The 19,285-nt window shown below is 43.0% G+C and overlaps 1 protein-coding gene across 1 annotated transcript; it reads right to left on the bottom strand.

Annotated features, from left to right (window-relative positions):
• Window positions 1-1,345: 1,345 nt before the first annotated feature.
• Window positions 1,346-19,007, bottom strand: nr6a1a (nuclear receptor subfamily 6, group A, member 1a). Its single transcript, XM_078249614.1, has 9 exons — window positions 18,971-19,007; window positions 15,368-15,598; window positions 12,502-12,557; window positions 11,272-11,432; window positions 9,461-9,691; window positions 8,293-8,547; window positions 3,480-3,601; window positions 3,228-3,380; window positions 1,346-1,703 (listed from the first exon to the last, which is right to left on the bottom strand). Exons 1-9 carry the CDS (start codon window positions 19,005-19,007, stop codon window positions 1,573-1,575), a joined length of 1,377 nt encoding a protein of 458 aa, XP_078105740.1. The 3' UTR covers window positions 1,346-1,572.
• Window positions 19,008-19,285: the final 278 nt, after the last annotated feature.

Here is a 19,285-nt window from a genome sequence, read left to right as displayed (position 1 = left end):
TCGTGCCCCTTGGGTCTGAGTCAGGTCAGTTACACTGCTACTGGTCTTGGGTCTGTGCAAACTTTTGATTGGACCGGACAAGACCTGAAAACAGTCTAAGTAAGTTCCTCTAAAACTGGCATGATCTGGCCAGTGGAACTTTTGAATGGACCGATTGGTTTTGTAATCCGGGGTTTCCCAAACTGGTCTGATGCTGGATAAGCTAACAGAAGCTAGCACTCTACACCGGCTTCCAATTTTTTTTTTTTTGCCTCCAACGGCGACTTCCAGGCAGCTAACCCTAACCTTAACCCTAAACATAACCATTGCCGCGCTGCCTGGGAGGAGAAGTTGGGGGGCAAAAAAACCACCAAAGACCGTTTTTCACTTGGACCAGTTAGTTACCAAGCGTTATCTTTTCTGGCTTTTGGTTTTGCTCGGAATGAATTGAAAAAAAAAAGTGTGTTGAGAGCAGGCTACAGTGAAATCTCGCGTTTTTATTTTTCTTCAATTTATTCCGATGGTGATATAGTTCCTGGCACTGAAGGCAGCAGGGCCCAAAATAATTGAGCCATCTGACAAGAAGCAGAGGGGGGGAAAAAAACCATATCACATCTGCTCTATGCATATATGCGTGCACAAGAAATGTGTGCATGTTTAGCAGCATTTAGAATGAAATCCGGCAACATACTCGTTTGTCCAGCAGAGGGTTCTCCCCTCTGACACAGATTGATTCATTTCCTATCCTGATCCTTCATTGATAAGAAATCTTTTTTTTGGTGGAGCTATCAGCTCCCTACCCATCATTGGGTGTTTGAAAAAAGCATTGCATAACACTTTGGTCAAAAAAGAAAAACAATAAAACTAAAAACAGCCAACCTAGCTATCCTCCCCTTCCCCTGCAATAAAGCCTTACATCCCCGGTCTATGATTGTAGAAAATACCCGTATGCTCCTCTAATGAAGATCCCACAGATCCAACAACTGTCACCTTAACCCACGGAATGTTAAATTGACAAGACTGCCTCCCATAAGTAGGATATCCGAGAGTCCATGCAGATAAAGTAGCTCAATTTTGCTGAATACTTTTTGCATTTTCAGTGTAACAAAACACCGGTTTTTCAATCTTTGATTCGTGCAGCTCCTTTGAACATTCAGTGTCTGATTGAGGTGCCAAAGCATCCAAAGGAATTTGGTTTTGGACTGGGCAACTCTTCATTTTAACAGACAGAAAAAGGTACCCGAAAATAGCAACAACATTTTCCTGAGGTAGTCACATGTGTCTATCCGCCCCCCCCCGCCCCCGTCTGAATAAAATAAACTCTTTTAAAGTCTAGCTCTAACAATAGCAACACTGACACATTGAGCAAACTGGATACACACTTGTAAACTCCAAAGACCAATGCATCTACGAGCATTTGTTTTGTACAGAAGCATGTGCACAGTGTAAATCAGCATACATTCAGCTCTGTCGTGTAATAAATATATAAAGGGAAAAAAAAGGTACAAAAAACAAACTAGCTGCTTGTCACATTCACAAGAGGGGAGACCAGTCCCTCGGCTCGGGGAGGGGGGGGGGGTGGGGGGGGTCGATCTAGTTTCCGGAGGAGGTGGTCACGCAGGGCGACGGGCCGGTCCTGTAGCTGGTCAGGCTGGATTTGCAGGAGTGCAAGACTGCTTTGAACAAGAGTGGGAGCTGCTCCAGAGGGACATTCACAAGCTTCCCTGCAAACAAGGTAGGGTTAGCTTAATAATAATAATAATAATAATAATAATAATAATAATAATAATAATAATAACTTAACCCTCTGAGGCCTAAGGGCATTTTCACATATCTTCTTAAATTTACCTTTTTAAAAAGGTATAACTGATCCCCATGTGTTTCGTATCAAAATGTCCAGAGCAAACTCAGCTTTCCGTATAGTTACGCCCACATTTTTTCCAGAGCAATGTGTAAAGAGATAATTTGGCGCTAAAGCTGAAACGTTGATTTCCGCTTTCTGAAATTCCTCAAATCTCTTTTGAAAACAAACCGTGAAACGAGTTTACCAGTCTGTAGGTTATATATGACTAAAATAGTAAATAAATGTCAAATGACATTTTTTTTCATGCACATTTTTTTCCCCCACATTAAAAGCCAATCAGGACAGGGAGGGACTACGCCCTTTGAGCTGTTGGAAGGTTTCCAATGTGAAAACGTCAGTGCAGGAGTTTCATAGATAGAAACACTAAACAAAAAAAACAAAAAAAGGAATGAAAATGTATTAGTGAATGTGTCCTTTGAAGATGTAAACTCAGAGTTATGAGTGCGACCCTATGGAAATGTTATACGGAATTTATCAATACAACATGTAACCACGGAGGAAGTTTGGCATTTGCATTGACATCAAACATCATAAACAAAAAATTAAAATGGGAGCAGATCAGAAAAATAGGGAGGCTCCGTTACCAAGTACCTCCAAAACAAATGATGTTAGAAATAAATAGCATCTATAATCTAAAATAAAAGGCCTTGCTCTCTCCGGTCACGCTCCGGTTGGAGCCAAATAGCCACCATTTCTTTTGGCTATGTAATATTGCACAAAAGGCCCACTACAAAATGAATTGGTAAAAGAGGAATACCATTAAAGGACAAATTGGGCGCAAAATTAACCTAGGGTTTAATAACACATTTGTACCGAGGCGACCGATTTGTTTTCATGCTAATCGAATGTGACCAGTTTTAACGCAAACCGCTAATTAGCTTCTAACGCTAGTCGTCGGGGCACGGGTAAAGTAAAAAGAAATCGCTATTTCTATACCACTAACAAGGCTCAAAATAGCACCACGCTTCCACGGTAGCATAAGGAGGGTCGCAACTTTGTAAGTGTACAGACAGTTTATTAAAAAGATAGTTTATAAAGACAGTACCGTTCACGTAGACAGACAGGCGCCATCTTGGGAAAACAGTCACGACCAGTCGAACGACGAACGCCGTGCAACCAGTAACCAACGTGCGCTTTGCGCTAAAACTGGTCACATTCGATTAGCATGAAAACAAATTCCAGAGAACGGTCGACTCAGTACACGCGTTATTAAGCCCTAAGCTTCATTTTGCGCCGGATTTGTCCTTTAAGAACCATAGCATTCTTACTAGTATTCGAAACATCTAAAAAGGCAGCGATGTTCATGACACCATACAATAGACAAGTGTTGGATTTCGCAACAAAAATACTGACCACTGTAATATACAGTACTCAGAGGCCTTACCTGCGATGCAGCGGATCTCCGGGAGACACATCATGATCTCAGGGAAGCGTTTGGGCTGGTGCGGGTACTTATATTCAGCGTAGTCCTGACACACATACCAGTAGCGCTTGTTCAGCTGCTCCAGCTGGGAGATGTTGGACAATCCTCTGATATCTGCAGCGATAGAAACGAACGGAGGGAGTCACGTGGAGAATACGGTATTGGGGGTTAAGAAAAGCTTGAGCTCCCTAATAGCGGAGCTTGCAGCGTTACCTTGGTTGAGGAAGTTGATGGCTTTCATACAGGCATACTCCTCGTTGCTGATCTTCAACTGGTGAAACTTGCGGAACAGATATATCAACCTCTCCATCACCTCCATGCCGTCCTCGCTGAAGCTGAGGGAATCAGACACAGACTCGTCAAATGAAGCTGGGAAAATGAAGTGGTGGATAAGGTATACACTCACTGGCCACTTTATTAGGCACACCTGTTCAACTGTTACCTTGCACGGCAGCTGGATTATCGCAATATCGCACGCTTTTTAAAGCCATTCTCTAAACAAAACAGAAGATAGACTGCACTTTAGCAGGTTTACGGTCCGCATGTTCACATTAAAATCCACTGTCAAAAAACATTAAATCCCTCAAGCCCCATTATCTTAAAGCTTCTATGCTTCGATGAACAAGGCAAAAATTAGGGAGGGAATACGTCAGATCTACTGAAAGTGCTTAACGTCTTGCTAATCCCACAGCTTTTTGAAGAAAGATTCACAAAGTGTAAATCCACTCATCAAAGCTCCATTTCCTGTCTTTCTGGCTCTCTCAGTCCCAATCGCTCTCACAAACTTTAGTGCTGTCACTGTAAATCAGATGTCCACTCCTAAACTACAGGCAAATTGACTGAGGCAGCAGAACAGCACCGTATATTAGGAGAATCAGTGTCATGAGCACAGATAATTCCAAACCCCCACACATCCTTTTCTACCTAGCGTGGGACATGTGTGTATTTCACATGCCAGACGGTGCTAGCCACAGCTCTGTCCTGAGGAGGCCTCCCGTTCACGGACCACTTCACTGGCCCTCATCCAACAACAATATCTTCCCTGCTGTGATAAGGAAAAAAAATATCAAACTTTGGGAGATGCTCAGCTCACGGAGTGGAACGTCTCGCCATTTGAGAGGATTATCGTTACAGTGGGGAACATTTAATTCCTGATATCCACCTTTCATCATGGTGAAATATTGAATTGGCAATGCTCCCAGAGGCTAAATCTAGCGTTTAATATCTTGTGTATATTAATGGTGCGATAGCCTCCACAAAAGAGACGTAGGAGTCTGTATGAGTCACTGTAGGTGAGATATTAAGACATATGAATGAGGGTCATTTCTTCAGTCTATGTAAATGTACTGTAGATGTCGGACATATTTATGTGGCTAGCTACCTCATTGTTGTGCTGATGTATGGTAGATCATGGTAGTCAGCTCACAAACATCTGGATAAAAGCATTATTAGTCTCGCATTGCCAGACCTTCCTCCACAGCGCTGTGTAGGAGGGTCTGGCTGGTCCACACAGCATTCCGGGGTGGGAGAAAAACGTGCTCTGGTTTAATGGCATTTCTTTAAACCAAATCACAATCGTCTTGGGCGGCGCTAAGCGCCGGACGGAGCGACGGCGTCGCTGCAGAAAAACAGCCTCGGGAAGGAAGTAGTTTTGGTGGAACGTGTGTACGTTCAAAAGTTGTTTTAGTCGCGTCATTGTCATTGTTTTGGTCATGTCATTGCCATGGCGTTGGGGAGTTCTATCAATATCTGTTAACACGAGCTACTCTCTCTCAAAGCCAGGAACAAGTCTCACACTTGTGATGTCATAAGGTGTAAAGTGCGAAGCTGCTCCAAAGACAATGAATGAGAGAGTGATTTTGTTTTCTTCATTCTCTTGTCAGATCCCATATTCTGTTATTCATATAACAATCCCCTGGGTGCTTTCAGTGTCATCTGTAACATCATTCCCAATGCACTGTCTACGCATTTTATACTTGAGGACGTCACAGATTTGCGTTTTAGCACTCTAGTTTTTGGATTTGGGAGTTGTATGTGTTTTGGCTAATATTTTTGGACTGTCTTACACCATTGGAATAACATGCAAGTATTTTGAAAATAGGCGTAGTTCACTTTTGAGGACAGTGGAGCAAGCTGCATAAACAATACTGGCATATTGTAAACGTATTATATTGCTATGACAAAGTCAGCTTACAGTTGCCTATTTACACACACAGCACACACACACAGCAACATTAGCAGTAGTCTGATTATTAGTCTGAGTATTCCCTGAAACATTCAGTTATTGCACTAATTTAAATCATGATAACTGCATGGTATTATTGTTAAAAAAAACATTATTATGACTATACTTTTACCCTTTTTGTTTTGTTTTATGCAGATGTTGTGTTAAGTTCTATATGTCACCCTGCTTCTCTTTCGCCAATCCTTGTGTATTTTATCTTGGTTTCTTTCATTATATTTGTTGCTGTAAAGTGAAATTAAACAGAAAAATATACTTTGGTGCCTAAAAGCAAACAATGAGCAGATGCTGAAACACTCCATTGAGTTGAGGTAAACTACAGAGTTGGTGACTATAGTATCAGCGACTCCTTCACATTACAGTTCTTGTTTATAGAAAATACTTATCGGCGCAGCTTTAGGTGCAGTCTGCAATTCTAAAGAAAGATTGTTGATATTTGAACCCAACACCCAAACAAATACCTTCAGAGTGTTAGCCCGTGCCAGATTTTCCAGCCCTCTCACTCCCACTGCCTTTCTCTTTATACATCATGACCTTTCCCCTGCCCTGTGCATGAGCACTAACATACAGTATTATTGTTGCGTTTGTTTCCCATTTACAGAGCCAGGGCTGTGCATGAACACAAGGGGCCCTGTTTTAACGATCTAAGCGCACGGTGTGAAGCGGCCGGCGCAGGTGCGTTTAGAGTGTCTAAGAATCCACTTTTGCTAGTTTAACGACGTAAAAAAGGGTTTGAGCGCAAAGCGCATGGTGCAAAAGGGTTGTACTTAGTATCTTAACTAATCATAAGTGTGTTTTGGGGCGTAACATGCAATAAACTCAGCAGAGTGTCATCTCCCATTCCCTTTTAAAGCCAGGCGCGTTTGTACCTTGGCGCACTGCTATTATGATGGCGGATTTGCTAAGCAGGAAGGAGAGATTTTCAGGAGAAGAAACTGATCTGCTCGTGCGTGAAGTGCACGCAAACAGATCGTATATGGCACGAGCACTATGCCACCAAAACTCCACGAGGTGAAGCAGGAGTTAAAATAACAATGAAATGCTGCGTTATTGACTTTAAACCAGGTTTTTGTTGGTCAATGGCGCGATCACTTTCCGCCGCCTCAAAATGGCAACGCGCCAAGAATGCACCTGAACACACCTCCCTGTAAGACCAGCACGCCCATGGGCGCACAGATGGGTGCAGGTGCATTTGCCATTTAAATGACGTGGGCGCTGGACGGGAAAGTAACAACTGCGTCGCTCTTAAACTAGCAAAGACGCTTGCGTCGGGCTTTGCACTGCGCTGCGCTGGGTGCAAGATGGGGCCCAAGATGTTCTTCCAGCGCGCACATAGAACAGACAGCCGTAAATAGATATTCACTGAATTTGACAAAAAGTGTTTTGGATTAGAACTGAGACTCCACCTTTATGTGATTAAAGGGGAACTTTGTTTTTTCAACCTGGAGTTGAATGGGAGCAACAGTATTTGAAACTGGTACAGTATTAAGCAAGAACGAGCCACAATGTAACGTTAATGGGCAATCGTGCACCGTCAATTTACGTCCACTAAAAGTGCTTGTTTTGCAAGTGACATGCTCAGATTATTCCTTTTTGTTGAAGAGTTTTTAACATGATACGTCCCCAAAAATCGCTAACCCTAACTCCATTTAAATCAACAGTAATTGTATCATCATGAAACACATCATTTAAAGTCGACAGAAACAAAATAAAACTCAAATGAAATATTGGTTCGTCTTTCCACTGTTCCAACAATCACCACTCTGGTTTGGTTGAAATAAACCCTTAATTCACGTCCGGTGAGTTAGGCGATGGTGATTTTGCAGCAGTTTCTGGTCGGACAAAAAGGATCTAACTAAAAAAAAAAAAGCCTATCTGTGTAGGCATCCTTTCCATAATGTTGTCAGACACTCGGAATAATAATGTGAGCCTGTCGGTGGCAGAAACAGCCTTTTTAGCGGACAGAAATTGACGATGCGCATTTGCCTTTTATGATTACATTGCAGCCTGGTACGCGGCTGCCGGTCACAACATTCTCGCACAATACTGGACAGATTTCAAATATTTTTGTTCACATTAGTCACTTAGACACCAATGCATGGGAAAATAGGGTCCACAACACCTAAAATTCCCCAGTGAAGTCATACTTTACATGTGTAATCTGTTGTATGGTTACAAACTAATTGTCGTGTTTAGGTCTTGTTAGGTCTGGCAATAAACTGGGAAATAAAGCAACCAAAAGTAGCTATACTCTACTGGGGCAGCCAGTAGCGGAGTGGCAATTGGGAGAGTCGGGACTTTTCCCGGTGGGCCGGTAGTATTTCAAGGCCGAAAGGGCCAGGCTGATAATAGTTAGACATTGCAAGTTCTTAGCAGCACCATCCGGCGGCCTGGTGTGCGCCCGCTGCCTGCTGATCAAAGTGTGCAGCCTGTGCTCAACCCGTACGGCAGGTCGCAGCAGCCTCTTATTTCAATACAAACACGGACTAATCAGAAAGCACTAACGAAGTGCAGGTCACAACCATGTCTAGGATTTTCAGAAATATAGGGGGTTCAGTGAGCGGCCCCTCCCCAAATGGCATAGCCCTGATCGGCCTATGACGTAAAGCTATGGAACACCTCTTTTTACCTCGTCACGTTTGGAAGTCTATTGGTAACATTAACAGACAGTGTGTGACAGTGTCTAAATGATGGAAAGCCAAAAAAGAAAAGGGAAAGGTGGCGCTGATCAGACTCAAAAGGAGGGCTAGTGGTCTACGAAATTTCTCGGTAGGTTCCACTCACCCCTGCAGCTCGTCGTCAGACGGCGTGTACTTGGCGGTGACGTCGGCCAGGTCTCCGAAGATCTGGGCACTGTAGATGGTGAGACAGGAGAGCAGGATGAGCTCCTGCCAGGTGGAGCTGAGCAGGCAGGTGTAGTCCTCTATGGAGAGCTCGCAGAAGAACGGCAGCTTCTTGATCCAGGAGATCTGGCGGAAGAGCAGCTCGTCCGCCAGGCGGCACAGCAGCGCAAACAGCTCCACCTGGGTCACTTTGTACCTGGGACACAAAAAAAACAAAAACGTTTGTATAGGGAAGTGATACATGACGAAAATATTGGCTTGTTGTGTAAAACCAGATTTGGCGTGTTCACTCTGGATCACCACTACCAAGATGTCATTTGATTGATGACATATTGAATGCTAAAGTCACCATGCCAACATTGTTACTCCACCACACTAATGGTACGTGTCCATATACGCGTTGTTTTCACGGATGGGATTGCCCCGCTTCCCAGCATTGCATGCTAGTGGGACTGCCACCAGTTTCTCTTCACTGACCACTGACAAGCCAAGAAAACAGGCTACACCCTCCTACAACCGCGATAGCTGCAGCTGATTGGACGAACGCCTCACGTGGGTCCGTCTGCTCCCGGATTTCAAAACCAACCAAAATGGCATATGCTTATTTTACGAACATAGTACATGAAACGTGTTTCTTTTGAGAGGCGGGCAAGCCGTGCCGGCTAGAGCTGTAATCGGGCCTTAAAAGTTAGGCCCGACAAAGCCAGAGCCTGACAGAATTCGGCCCCAAGCCCGACAAGTACATTTTGATTGACAGCTTTTTAAAAGCCCGAACCTGTTTACAGCCCGACATTATTCAAATGTCCGCACGCACACAGCTCTTTTGCCTTTTGTCAAGAATTAGTCATTTATACATTGTTTAACATCATTCATTCATGACTAACCTAGGCTTTAGGCCGCTTGGAAGTTGGAACAAAGAAATAAAATAAGTCGTCCAGAGGCCAGCCTCCGTTTCACCTCCTCAGCATCCATTTTCGCGCTAATCGAAACATCACCTACCGCTCATTTACCGCGCAACCCGGAGCGCAAGCCGGAGCCTGGCCTGAGCCTGTGTACAATGATAGAAATTAAGTTAGAATATGTAGTATCTTGTGTATGGATGGACTCACCCGTCTTCTATGAGCATAGGGGTTGCCAGGGGGGCCAGGTCTTCAGCAGCCACCAGCTGCAGCACCAGTGGGTGGGACTGTGGGTAGAGGCTGCGGGGCTGGGGGGCCAGCAGGCCGGACTGGGCCGCGTAGCTGAACAGGTGAGGCAGGAGCTGGTAGTGTGTGGACATGGAGGTGTTGATGTATTGGTCCCTGAGGGCCGCCGTGTAGCTGTTCATTTCCACAGAGCGGCTGGAAGCACACAAAGGTCAAAGGTTACACACGCTTGGTCATATTTGTTTATATTTAAAAGGAATAACTGGACATTATGGGAAACACACTCGGGTACCATCTTTCCCAGAGTCAGATAAGGAGATTTTAGATCTGTGTCCAGGACAGAGTAAGGCTAGTGTAGTTTCAGCGGTGGAAAAAGTATTCAGATCCTTTACTGAAGTAGAAGTAGTAATACTTCACTGTCAAAATATTCTCCTAAAAGTAAAAGTCACGCATTGAAAATGTTAAGTAAAAGTATCTTCGGGAAAATGTACTTAAAGTATCAAAAGTAAAAGTACTCAATGCAGAATTCCTCCCATTTTAGAAAGTGTAAAGGATCCAAACAGATTTAATGGTCTAATCATCTCAGCTGGACTTGTAGGCCGTTACATTGTTGGCTAGTTTCATTTATAATAAAACCTCAGATTTTATAAACTACATGTGTTTTGTGTCCCGAAATCTTAATGTGTAAAAGAACTAGTAACTAAAGCTGTCAGATGAATGTAGTGGAGTAAAAAGTACAATATTTCTCTCTGAAATGTAGCAGAGTAGAAGTAGAAAGTGGCAGGAAAAGAAAAGACTCAAGTAAAGTGCAAGTACCTCAACATTTGTACTTTAGTACAGTACTTGAGTAAATGTACTTAGTTACATTCCGACTGCAGTCGGCCACATTAACAAGGCCTGGGACCCCCCTCTTATTCCCCTACCCCCCCCCCCCCACCCCTAGACCCTACACGTTACAATAACCTACATACTATATACCTACCCATTACACAAACTTTATCCTCTCAACTTTTTGCACATTCATCAACATTTTTGCACATCTTCTTCCAAACTATTAAACTTATCGTTTAACTATTACAATTTACTGTTTATTTCCTTTTAATATGTTTACGTATGCACCATCCACCAATCTTTTCTGAATCAGATTCTGCTTCCAGTGTTTGTGCTAAGCTAGGCTAAACATATCCCATATCTACTACATCTCTGTACTTCCTTTAAACTTCCTAACCTGTAACCTTATGGTGGAGCGCCACTCTCTTTACTATTACAAATCTTAGCATACAGTATTTGTTTTTAGAAACTGTAGACAAAACTTTGCAGTAAGTTCATTTTGTACCTGCATACTAATGCCTACACTGCACAGGCATTCGGTTAGTGTTGTTCATTTCTGCTCACATTTCATTTGATAAAACAAGTATTTCTCTGAATAGCTATCCTGTGGTGATAAACCTTATGTTTATACATAATGAGACTAAAATAAATACAGCCAGGCGAACAACTAGACAGTATTTGTCCTTGATGAGTGCAGATAGACTTTGTGCTCATCTGCACAGCAAGAATTGCAGATAGTGCAGCGAGTTCTTTGTGTTTGCTATCATCAGCCGAGTCTGAGGAGCGGGCATATTCAGAATTTTTTCGGCTGATGAATACCTTTTAACTAAAAGTCTGGTTAAGATGGGAACGAGGTGTTAGACTGTCAGGGCCGGCTCATTATCTCAATGGTGAGGCGAGTGCCGGGCGCTGCAGTGGCTGAGTGAATGAGACGAGCGACTCACTTGGATGAGAGGGTGGAGGCGGGCGACGGCTGGTTGCCCTCCGAGGCTCCGTTGCTCGGAGAGCTGTGGTCGCTGTCGCCGTTGGTGCCCCAGGTGTGCTCCGGGGCATCCTCCTTGAACTCCTGGCCTGACATGATCCGCTCTATCTCCTCCTCTGTGATCTGTAACACACACGCACATACACACTTAAAGAGGGTGTGGGCTTTTTTTCTTTTCTTTGCAGCACATCCTCACATGTGACCAAAAGCACTGGACTGTGTATCTCAGGTCAATGGATTAGCATCTACTAGCACCACACTGCTTTTCACTCAAATGTTGAAGAGCAAGGATGCACAATCACACAGCGAAATAGGAAGCCAGAAGGAAGGAGGCAAAAGGTGTGTGTGTGTGTGTGTGTGTGTGTGTGTGTGTGTGTGTGTGTGTGTGTGTGTGTGTGACATGTTCGATGTTCGGACACGGAAGAGTGGGTGTGTGTGTGTATGTGTCGGACATGTTCGATGTTCAGACACGGAAGAGTGTGTGTGTGTGTGTGTTACAATGTTCGGACGTGGTTGTGTGTGTGCGTGTGTGTGTGTGTGTAAGAGAGTGTGTGACTGTGCTGATACACACACAGCCAAAAATGAAGGAATCCTTTGCCGCTCTGCGAAGGAAAAACACGGACAAAAGCTGTTTTGAAAGGCATCAGCATGCCAGTTAAATGTGGTGTCTTGTATCCGTGGCTCAGAGGGTCAATTTACTTTGATTTCCATGAATTTAACACGCATACTGAAACAGCAATTCATTCCATTATTAATGGCAGGGAGCTATTTAAATGGAAGCGGGCGTTTTTTTCTTTTTTTAAATGGACTTGCTGAATTGAGCTGGAATGAATTGACCACATCCCTACACCTAGCCTTGTGTCACACATTATCCCTCGCCGCTTGTTTCTCTCGTCAGGGTTAACAATGAAGCCGGCTCTGAATAGGGAATAATAAGCGGCTACATGATTATACTGATGATACAACAAGGTCAGGGCTCGCTCTCATTACATACACTTGAATCATTAGCATCACAGCACTGCAACTCAGTGTTATTTAAGTGAATGGTTTGTGCTCTGGATGCAATCGCAGTGAGCTAACTCGGGGGACAATAATATGTACAGTATAGAGTGACTCTCGACTGGCAGGGGGTCAGCGAGTGTCACAAAAACAACATTTCTGCCGAGTACTGAACAGGAAGGCGGTACGTTACCTGAACAGGCCCGATGCTTTTGTTCCTCCCTCCTGGCATGCCATCCTCCCTGATTGCTACATGGCAAAAAGAAATACAAAAAAAGAAATCTACATATGGTCCACGAAACAGAACATGATTAAGGATAAGTATCAGAGCACCACCCAGTGGCTGAAACAAATTACACTTCACATCATTTATTTCCATGTGGTGATTTTTTCAAAACAGAACTTTTTCTTGTTTCTTTTGGCAGGCAAAGATGTTTTTTTTTCCCCCCCGTTTGCTAAAAGTTAATGGAATCTATTTCACGTGTCAACACAAATTTAAATCACAGTATTTAGAGGATACATCATATAAAATGAGGCTATCAGGCTGAAGGAGCACTGCAGGCTCATTAACGATTATCGCCCACTGGGAGGCAGCGTTGTACTTAACTAACCGGATTGAGCCATCTCCAGCATTCCCTCAGAAGGCCAAAGAAAGTCCCATGGTTAGGGTGCAGGTGGCTTCCTTCCAGGAAGTTAGCAGCAGATAAATCCCTCTTGGCATGTGCCATGTTTTAGGCTTTGATAACTAAAAATATTTGCTGATATGGCTTAGTTTTAGTGGTTACTCAACAGAATGATGTAAATCCGGGGTGTCAAACTTATTTAAGTTCATGGGCCACATCCCCCTAATTGAACTCAAGTGGGCCAGACCAGTAAACCACTCCAGAAAAATCAGAAACTTTATCTTGATCACACATCACAATACTGCACAATATGCAAGTTGTACCAACATAGGTTATACTTACAGCGGGGAGAACAAGTATTTGATACACTGCCGATTTTGCAGGTTTTCCTACTTACAAAGCATGTGGAGGTCTGTAATTTTTATCATAGGTACACTTCAACTGTGAGAGACGGAATCTAAAACAAAAATCCAGAAAATCACATTGTATGATTTTTAAATAATTAATTTGCATATTATTGCATGACATAAGTATTTGATCACCTACCAACCAGTAAGAATTCCGGATCTCACAGACCTGTTAGTTTTTTTTTAAGAAGCCCTCCTGTTCTCCACTCATTACCTGTATTAGCTGCACCTGTTTGAACTTGTTACCTGTATAAAAGACACCTGTCCACACACTCAATCAAACAGACTCCAACCTCTCCACAATTGCCAAGACCAGAGAGCTGTGTAAGGACATCAGGGATAAAATTGTAGACCTGCACGAGGCTGGGATGGGCTACAGGACAATAGGCAAGCAGCTTGGTGAGAAGGCAACAACTGTTGGCGCAATTATTAGAAAATGGAAGAAGTTCAAGATGACAGTCAATCTCCCTCGGTCTGGGGCTCCATGCAACATCTCACCTCGTGGGGCATCAATGATCATGAGGAAGGTGAGGGATCAGCCCAGAACTACACAACAGGACCTGGTCAATGACCTGAAGAGAGCTGGGACCACAGTCTCAAAGAAAACCATTAGTAACACACTACGCCGTCATGGATTAAAATCCTGCAGCGCACGCAAGGTCCCCCTGCTCAAGTCAGCGCATGTCCAGGCCTGTCTGAAGTTTGCCAATGACCATCTGGATGATCCAGAGGAGGAATGGGAGAAGGTCATGTGGTCTGATGAGACAAAAATAGAGCTTTTTGGTCTAAACTCCACTCGCCGTGTTTGGAGGAAGAAGAAGGATGAGTACAACCCCAAGAACACCATCCCAACCGTGTAGCATGGAGGTGGAAACATCTTTCTTTGGGGATGCTTTTCTGCAAAGGGGACAGGACGACTGCACCGTATTGAGGGGAGGATGGATGGGGCCATGTATCGCGAGATCTTGGCCAACAACCTCCTTCCCTCAGTAAGAGCATTGAAGATGGGTCGTGGCTGGGTCTTCCAGCATGACAACGACCCGAAACACACAGCCAGGGCAACTAAGGAGTGGCTCCGTAAGAAGCATCTCAAGGTCCTGGAGTGGCCTAGCCAGTCTCCAGACCTGAACCCAATAGAAAATCTTTGGAGGGAGCTGAAAGTCCGTATTGCCCAGCGACAGCCCCGAAACCTGGAGGATCTGGAGAAGGTCTGTATGGAGGAGTGGGCCAAAATCCCTGCTGCAGTGTGTGCAAACCTGGTCAAGAACTACGGGAAACGTATGATGTCTGTAATTGTAAAAAAAAGGTTTCTGTACCAAATATTAAGTTCTGCTTTTCTGATGTATCAAATACTTATGTCATGCAATAAAATGCAAATTAATTACTTAAAAATCGTACAATGTGATTTTCTGGATTTTTGTTTTAGATTCCGTCACTCACAGTTGAAGAGTACCTATGATAAAAAATTACAGACTTCTACATGCTTTGTAAGTGGGAAAACCTGCAAAATCGGCAGCGTATCAAATACTTGTTCTCCCCACTGTACATCTGTATTAATACTATTTAAGTAGGTTTGTACATTTTTATTCACCACTTGTATATACGTGTGTACGTTCTTTCCTTTGTATATTTTTATATTTATTTTTGAATGATTGTTCTTGTATTCTATCCCATTTATTATTTCTTGTATATTATTGTATGTATGTGTGCTGTGTGACTTATATTTTGCTGCTGTAGCGCTGGAAATTTCCCAATTTGGGATCAATAAAGTCTATCTAATCTAATCCAATGTGATTGCCTTTTTCCAGTGTGGCCCTGATGGCTGCGATCGTTTTTAGGTTGCTACAACATATTAGATTGTACTACTTATTCAGGTCATTTCATTGTATTGTATTTAAATCATATTTGTAGTTTTTTTTATGAGAATAAAGGACCACGGCAAAACACATTTCATTGCATTATGTCTGTACTTTGTACTTTAAAGTGATGAAAACGGAAACAATGTCCCTGTCATGTGTCAACGTGTTACCTTTGCGGTTCATCCCCATTTGCAGACACTTGAGGAGGCGGCAGTACTGGCAGCGGTTGCGCTGCTTGCGCGACATCTCGCAGTTCTTGTCGCGGCTGCAGCGGTACACGCGCTTGTTGCATATGCTGCGCTTGAAGAAGCCCTTGCAGCCCTCGCATGAGATGATGCCATAGTGCAGGCCCGTGGCGCGATCTCCACAGATAAGGCAAGTACGCTGGTCCGCTGGATCATCTGTTAAAGGGACAGAACAGAAAAAGGAAAAGGGATGCATTTAGAACTTGGGCTGAACGCACATTTATCAACATGAGCACAGAGTCCAACATGTAAATGTGACAGATTTAGCCATGCGGGCAAATTTTTCATCTGCAGTCCCTAGCAGGTTGATGGCTTAAAACAATAGATACACTACAACAATACATAAACATAAAACAAGAACACATAGGCAACTATAATGACACAACCAAAAAGTTACGCACTAAAGCTTTAATAGCAGCATCTACATAGTGCACCTTATATGATCATGTTAAATAAAGTAATACAAAATAAATGAAATATCCACTGTAAATAAGATGATTTTTTTTTAAGGGATTTTTTAATCCCGAAGGAAATTTGTCTTGTTTGAAGAATTCAACACAAATTGGACATTTCTGTAAACAATCTGTGATATGCAACATTATTCCAGCACTTGAACCCTAAAATATAAAAATAAGAACAGGAATGAAATATGTTAAACCAAATGTTACACCAAACTAAAAGTCAACTAAACATTGCACAATAGCCGCCTTCACGGTTAGCTAATCGCATTCTTTCAAATCTCGATTTGAAAACGAATACTCATTCAGCCCTATTTAGAACCACTTACACCCACCTCTTAACACAAATTCATCCACAGCGTGAAAAAAGTAAAAAAAAAGTAGGTGCAAGAACCTCGCTGGAGGCACAAGTTTTTAATTGAGACCATGGGGGGCGGTTGGGACTTAAGCACTAGCCAGGCGCTGGCTAATCCAAAAGGATTCTTAAGCCCTATAACTCTTATTTTGTGAAAGTGGAAGGTGTAACAGGCAGCGGGACAGGCAGCGGAGACATCTCGAGGATGTTTTATTCAGCAGCTCTGATGAGAGGAGGCAGCGAGCTAAAAACGACACGGCTGATTTGTTTACAGGCTCTCCTTTCTCTTCTTCTGACAACAGCAGTATCACATGAAACGTCCTCTTCCTGCTGAAGAGCTTTGAGACATAGTACTCTGTCGAAAATGTTGTACGTCAATCAACTCAATTGGTGACTGACAATTTGGAGTTTTAATATCAGTCTATCCATCTAGCTCCTCAAGCAGCGGTTCTCAAACGTATCTCTCAAAGGCCCGCGTCGGAATTTTATTTTTTATTTTATTTTATTTATTTTTAAGGTCAGGGGTCTGGAACGATTGGCGAAAACAAAAACAAATAATCAACTAACTTATAACTTTTAAGCAACACACATTCAGGTTGAGTACTCCTGGTCAACCTTAGTACCGTTACCAGTACCTGGAATTTGGTACCGGTACCTTTTTTCGGTAGCCTATACTTTCTCACTTATAACAAAAAATGTATTTCAGTTGTAAAAATACTGTCCAAACCTATTTATGTTTTTAGGGGGAGGGAGATCATCTATAGTCCGTTACACTGCTGTTCAACTTCACTAACAATGTATTGATCAGTAGAAAATGTATTTAAAAGTAGAAAATGTTACACTTCATAAAGTATTGTATTCATAACAAAGAGTTTACAGGCTGGGTCCGGATTGACTTGTCCACTTTTCCAACCATCATAACTCTAGTTTTGGTTGAAATAAACACATAGTTTACCGATTTACATGTGAAAATATGTTGGCTCTATATACGCTAAAAGTATTTCTTTTTTTTAAATGGAGTCTGGTGGATTTACCCTAGCGACTGAAGAGCTGTTTCTGGTTAAACAGAAAGGTCTCAAAAGAGGTTTTAAATGTCTATCTTTGAAGGGATCCTTTCCATAATGTCACAATGACACTTAGAATATTAATCTGAGCCTTTGCCATCTCGCTTAATACTGGACCAATGTCAAAGATTGTTGTTCCCATCAGTCACTTAGACACAAAAACATAGGAAAATAGGTTGGAAAAAACGGTAGTTACCCTTTAAGTATCGAAAAATGTCATTCAGTACTCAATTTCAATACCTAAGAAGTAAATCTCATCAGCGTCAGTGAGCCAATAACCATGCAGCATTCTTTTACCAAGATCTAATGTCTGTGACTGGCTGTCAAATGTCACACGTCGTAAAGACAAGTAGGAAAAACTACGTTACCCAGAGACAGCTCACGTAGTAGGGTGCTGGAACATAAATAAAAAAAATTGTGCCGTAATGTCAAAATGATTTATTGTTTTATAAAATTGATATTGAACAAAAAAGGTATTGTTTAGGAACCGGTATCGAAGTCCCAATCTTGGTATCGCTACCGTTATCGAACATTTTTGAACGATACCAAGCCCTACTTACAATTGGTGGCTAATTTTCAGGACCGGCCCATGCCAAGCCTCTCTTGGCCTGGATGTTCCACACGGGCTCTCTCTCAATCATTAGCCTTCACCTTTTGTTTCCTAAAAGAGCGCACACGTTGTGGTACATGAATGAATGGGGGCTGTCATTTGGAACATGCAATGGGATATTTAGGGGCTTGAGGTAGGAGGAAGTGGGGGCTCACACCGTGTGGAACAAGATGTCCCAATACAAAGAAATAGTAGTAGGAATTAAACTTGGTGTGATGCTGGTTTATAAAGGGTGCATGACTGGCAGCTTGCTGACCATGAAGAATGAGACGTTAAGACGGCAAGAAAAGAAATGGGCCAAAGTCTTAGAAAGTGATTCAAAATGACGTTTTGGATGTATGGGAGAGGATAGATATGTGACAGGGTGGGGAGAGGATCAAAGAGTGATGGGCATTACTGACTACCTTCTTCGTGAAGCTATTTTACTAATCATGAAGGTGCTCTCAAACTGTTAAGACAGCAAACTGAGAGGGCGGTTGGAAAATCTTCTCTTAATCCCCCATCTACCTCCAGGCTACATAACGCACATAATCAAACTCATGGAGGAAGCCGAGAATTAAGTCGGAGCACATATTCTCTGCTGTCCACAGTCTTAAGCTTGCACACACACACACACACACACACCTCCTGCTAACAGCCGCAGAGAGCAGATGGGTTGGACTCCATGGTTACAGAGAACTAGATACTAGCTGCAGCAGGAATGTGGCCTGCTGCTGATCTGCAGGCTTCACTGGGATCCAACATATCAGGACCAGATAGGTCATAGTGCGTTCCATTTACCACGGAACTTGGAAGCCCGATGCTGGGAATGACGTCGCACCAGAGTTGAATGCGTTCCACACAGTCGGATTTTTCATTGTTTTCATTAGCTCTAGCCAGGTTAGCCATTGTTAGCAACGCATTACGCTGTTTTTTTTGTGTGCGTACAAACTGCTTAACAACACATCCACAGATAGAAGATGGACAGCACTGAGTGTACGACTTAGTGTTGCGATTTAGTGAGACGCAAATAAGACATTAGTGCTTATAACTGTAGGTTACCACAGCTTTCACTACTGTTGATGCACGGAGCAGCCATGTTGGACTTCTAAGCTCAGGGTACTCTGTGGATGTCCGAATTCCGAGCTCGGAAATCCGAGGTCAGGGGGGGCGCGTTTCCGACTCTGACCTCGGACAATCCGACCTCCAAGTACAAATGACACGCATTATTAGACCAGTGTTTCTAAAATTGGGATACGCGTGCCCCTAAGGGGTACTTTGGAGTACTGGAGTTTTTCTAATCTAAATATTATCAGATATGCATAATTACTATAACTATTACACCCTATAGGTGCAAGTGAATTCAGTGGTTCTGAA

The sequence above is a fragment of the Sander vitreus genome, chromosome 5 (genome assembly GCF_031162955.1).
Source record: "Sander vitreus isolate 19-12246 chromosome 5, sanVit1, whole genome shotgun sequence".
NCBI classification, from domain to species: Eukaryota; Metazoa; Chordata; class Actinopteri; order Perciformes; family Percidae; genus Sander; species Sander vitreus.
Note: the sequence above shows the minus strand (reverse complement) of the source record. Positions and strands in the feature narration are given on the sequence as shown.

Bases quoted from the DNA above. Each gene is read 5' to 3' on its own strand.
- nr6a1a (XM_078249614.1), bottom strand. From the start codon at position 19,007: ATGGCTGCTCCGTGCATCAACAGTAGTGAAAGCTGTG. The intron at 11,433-12,501 runs GTAACGTACCGC...TGTGTGTTACAG, and splicing joins AAAGCATCGGGCCTGTTCAG to ATCACAGAGGAGGAGATAGA. The intron at 1,704-3,227 runs GTAAGGCCTCTG...CCTTGTTTGCAG, and splicing joins GGAGATCCGCTGCATCGCAG to GGAAGCTTGTGAATGTCCCT.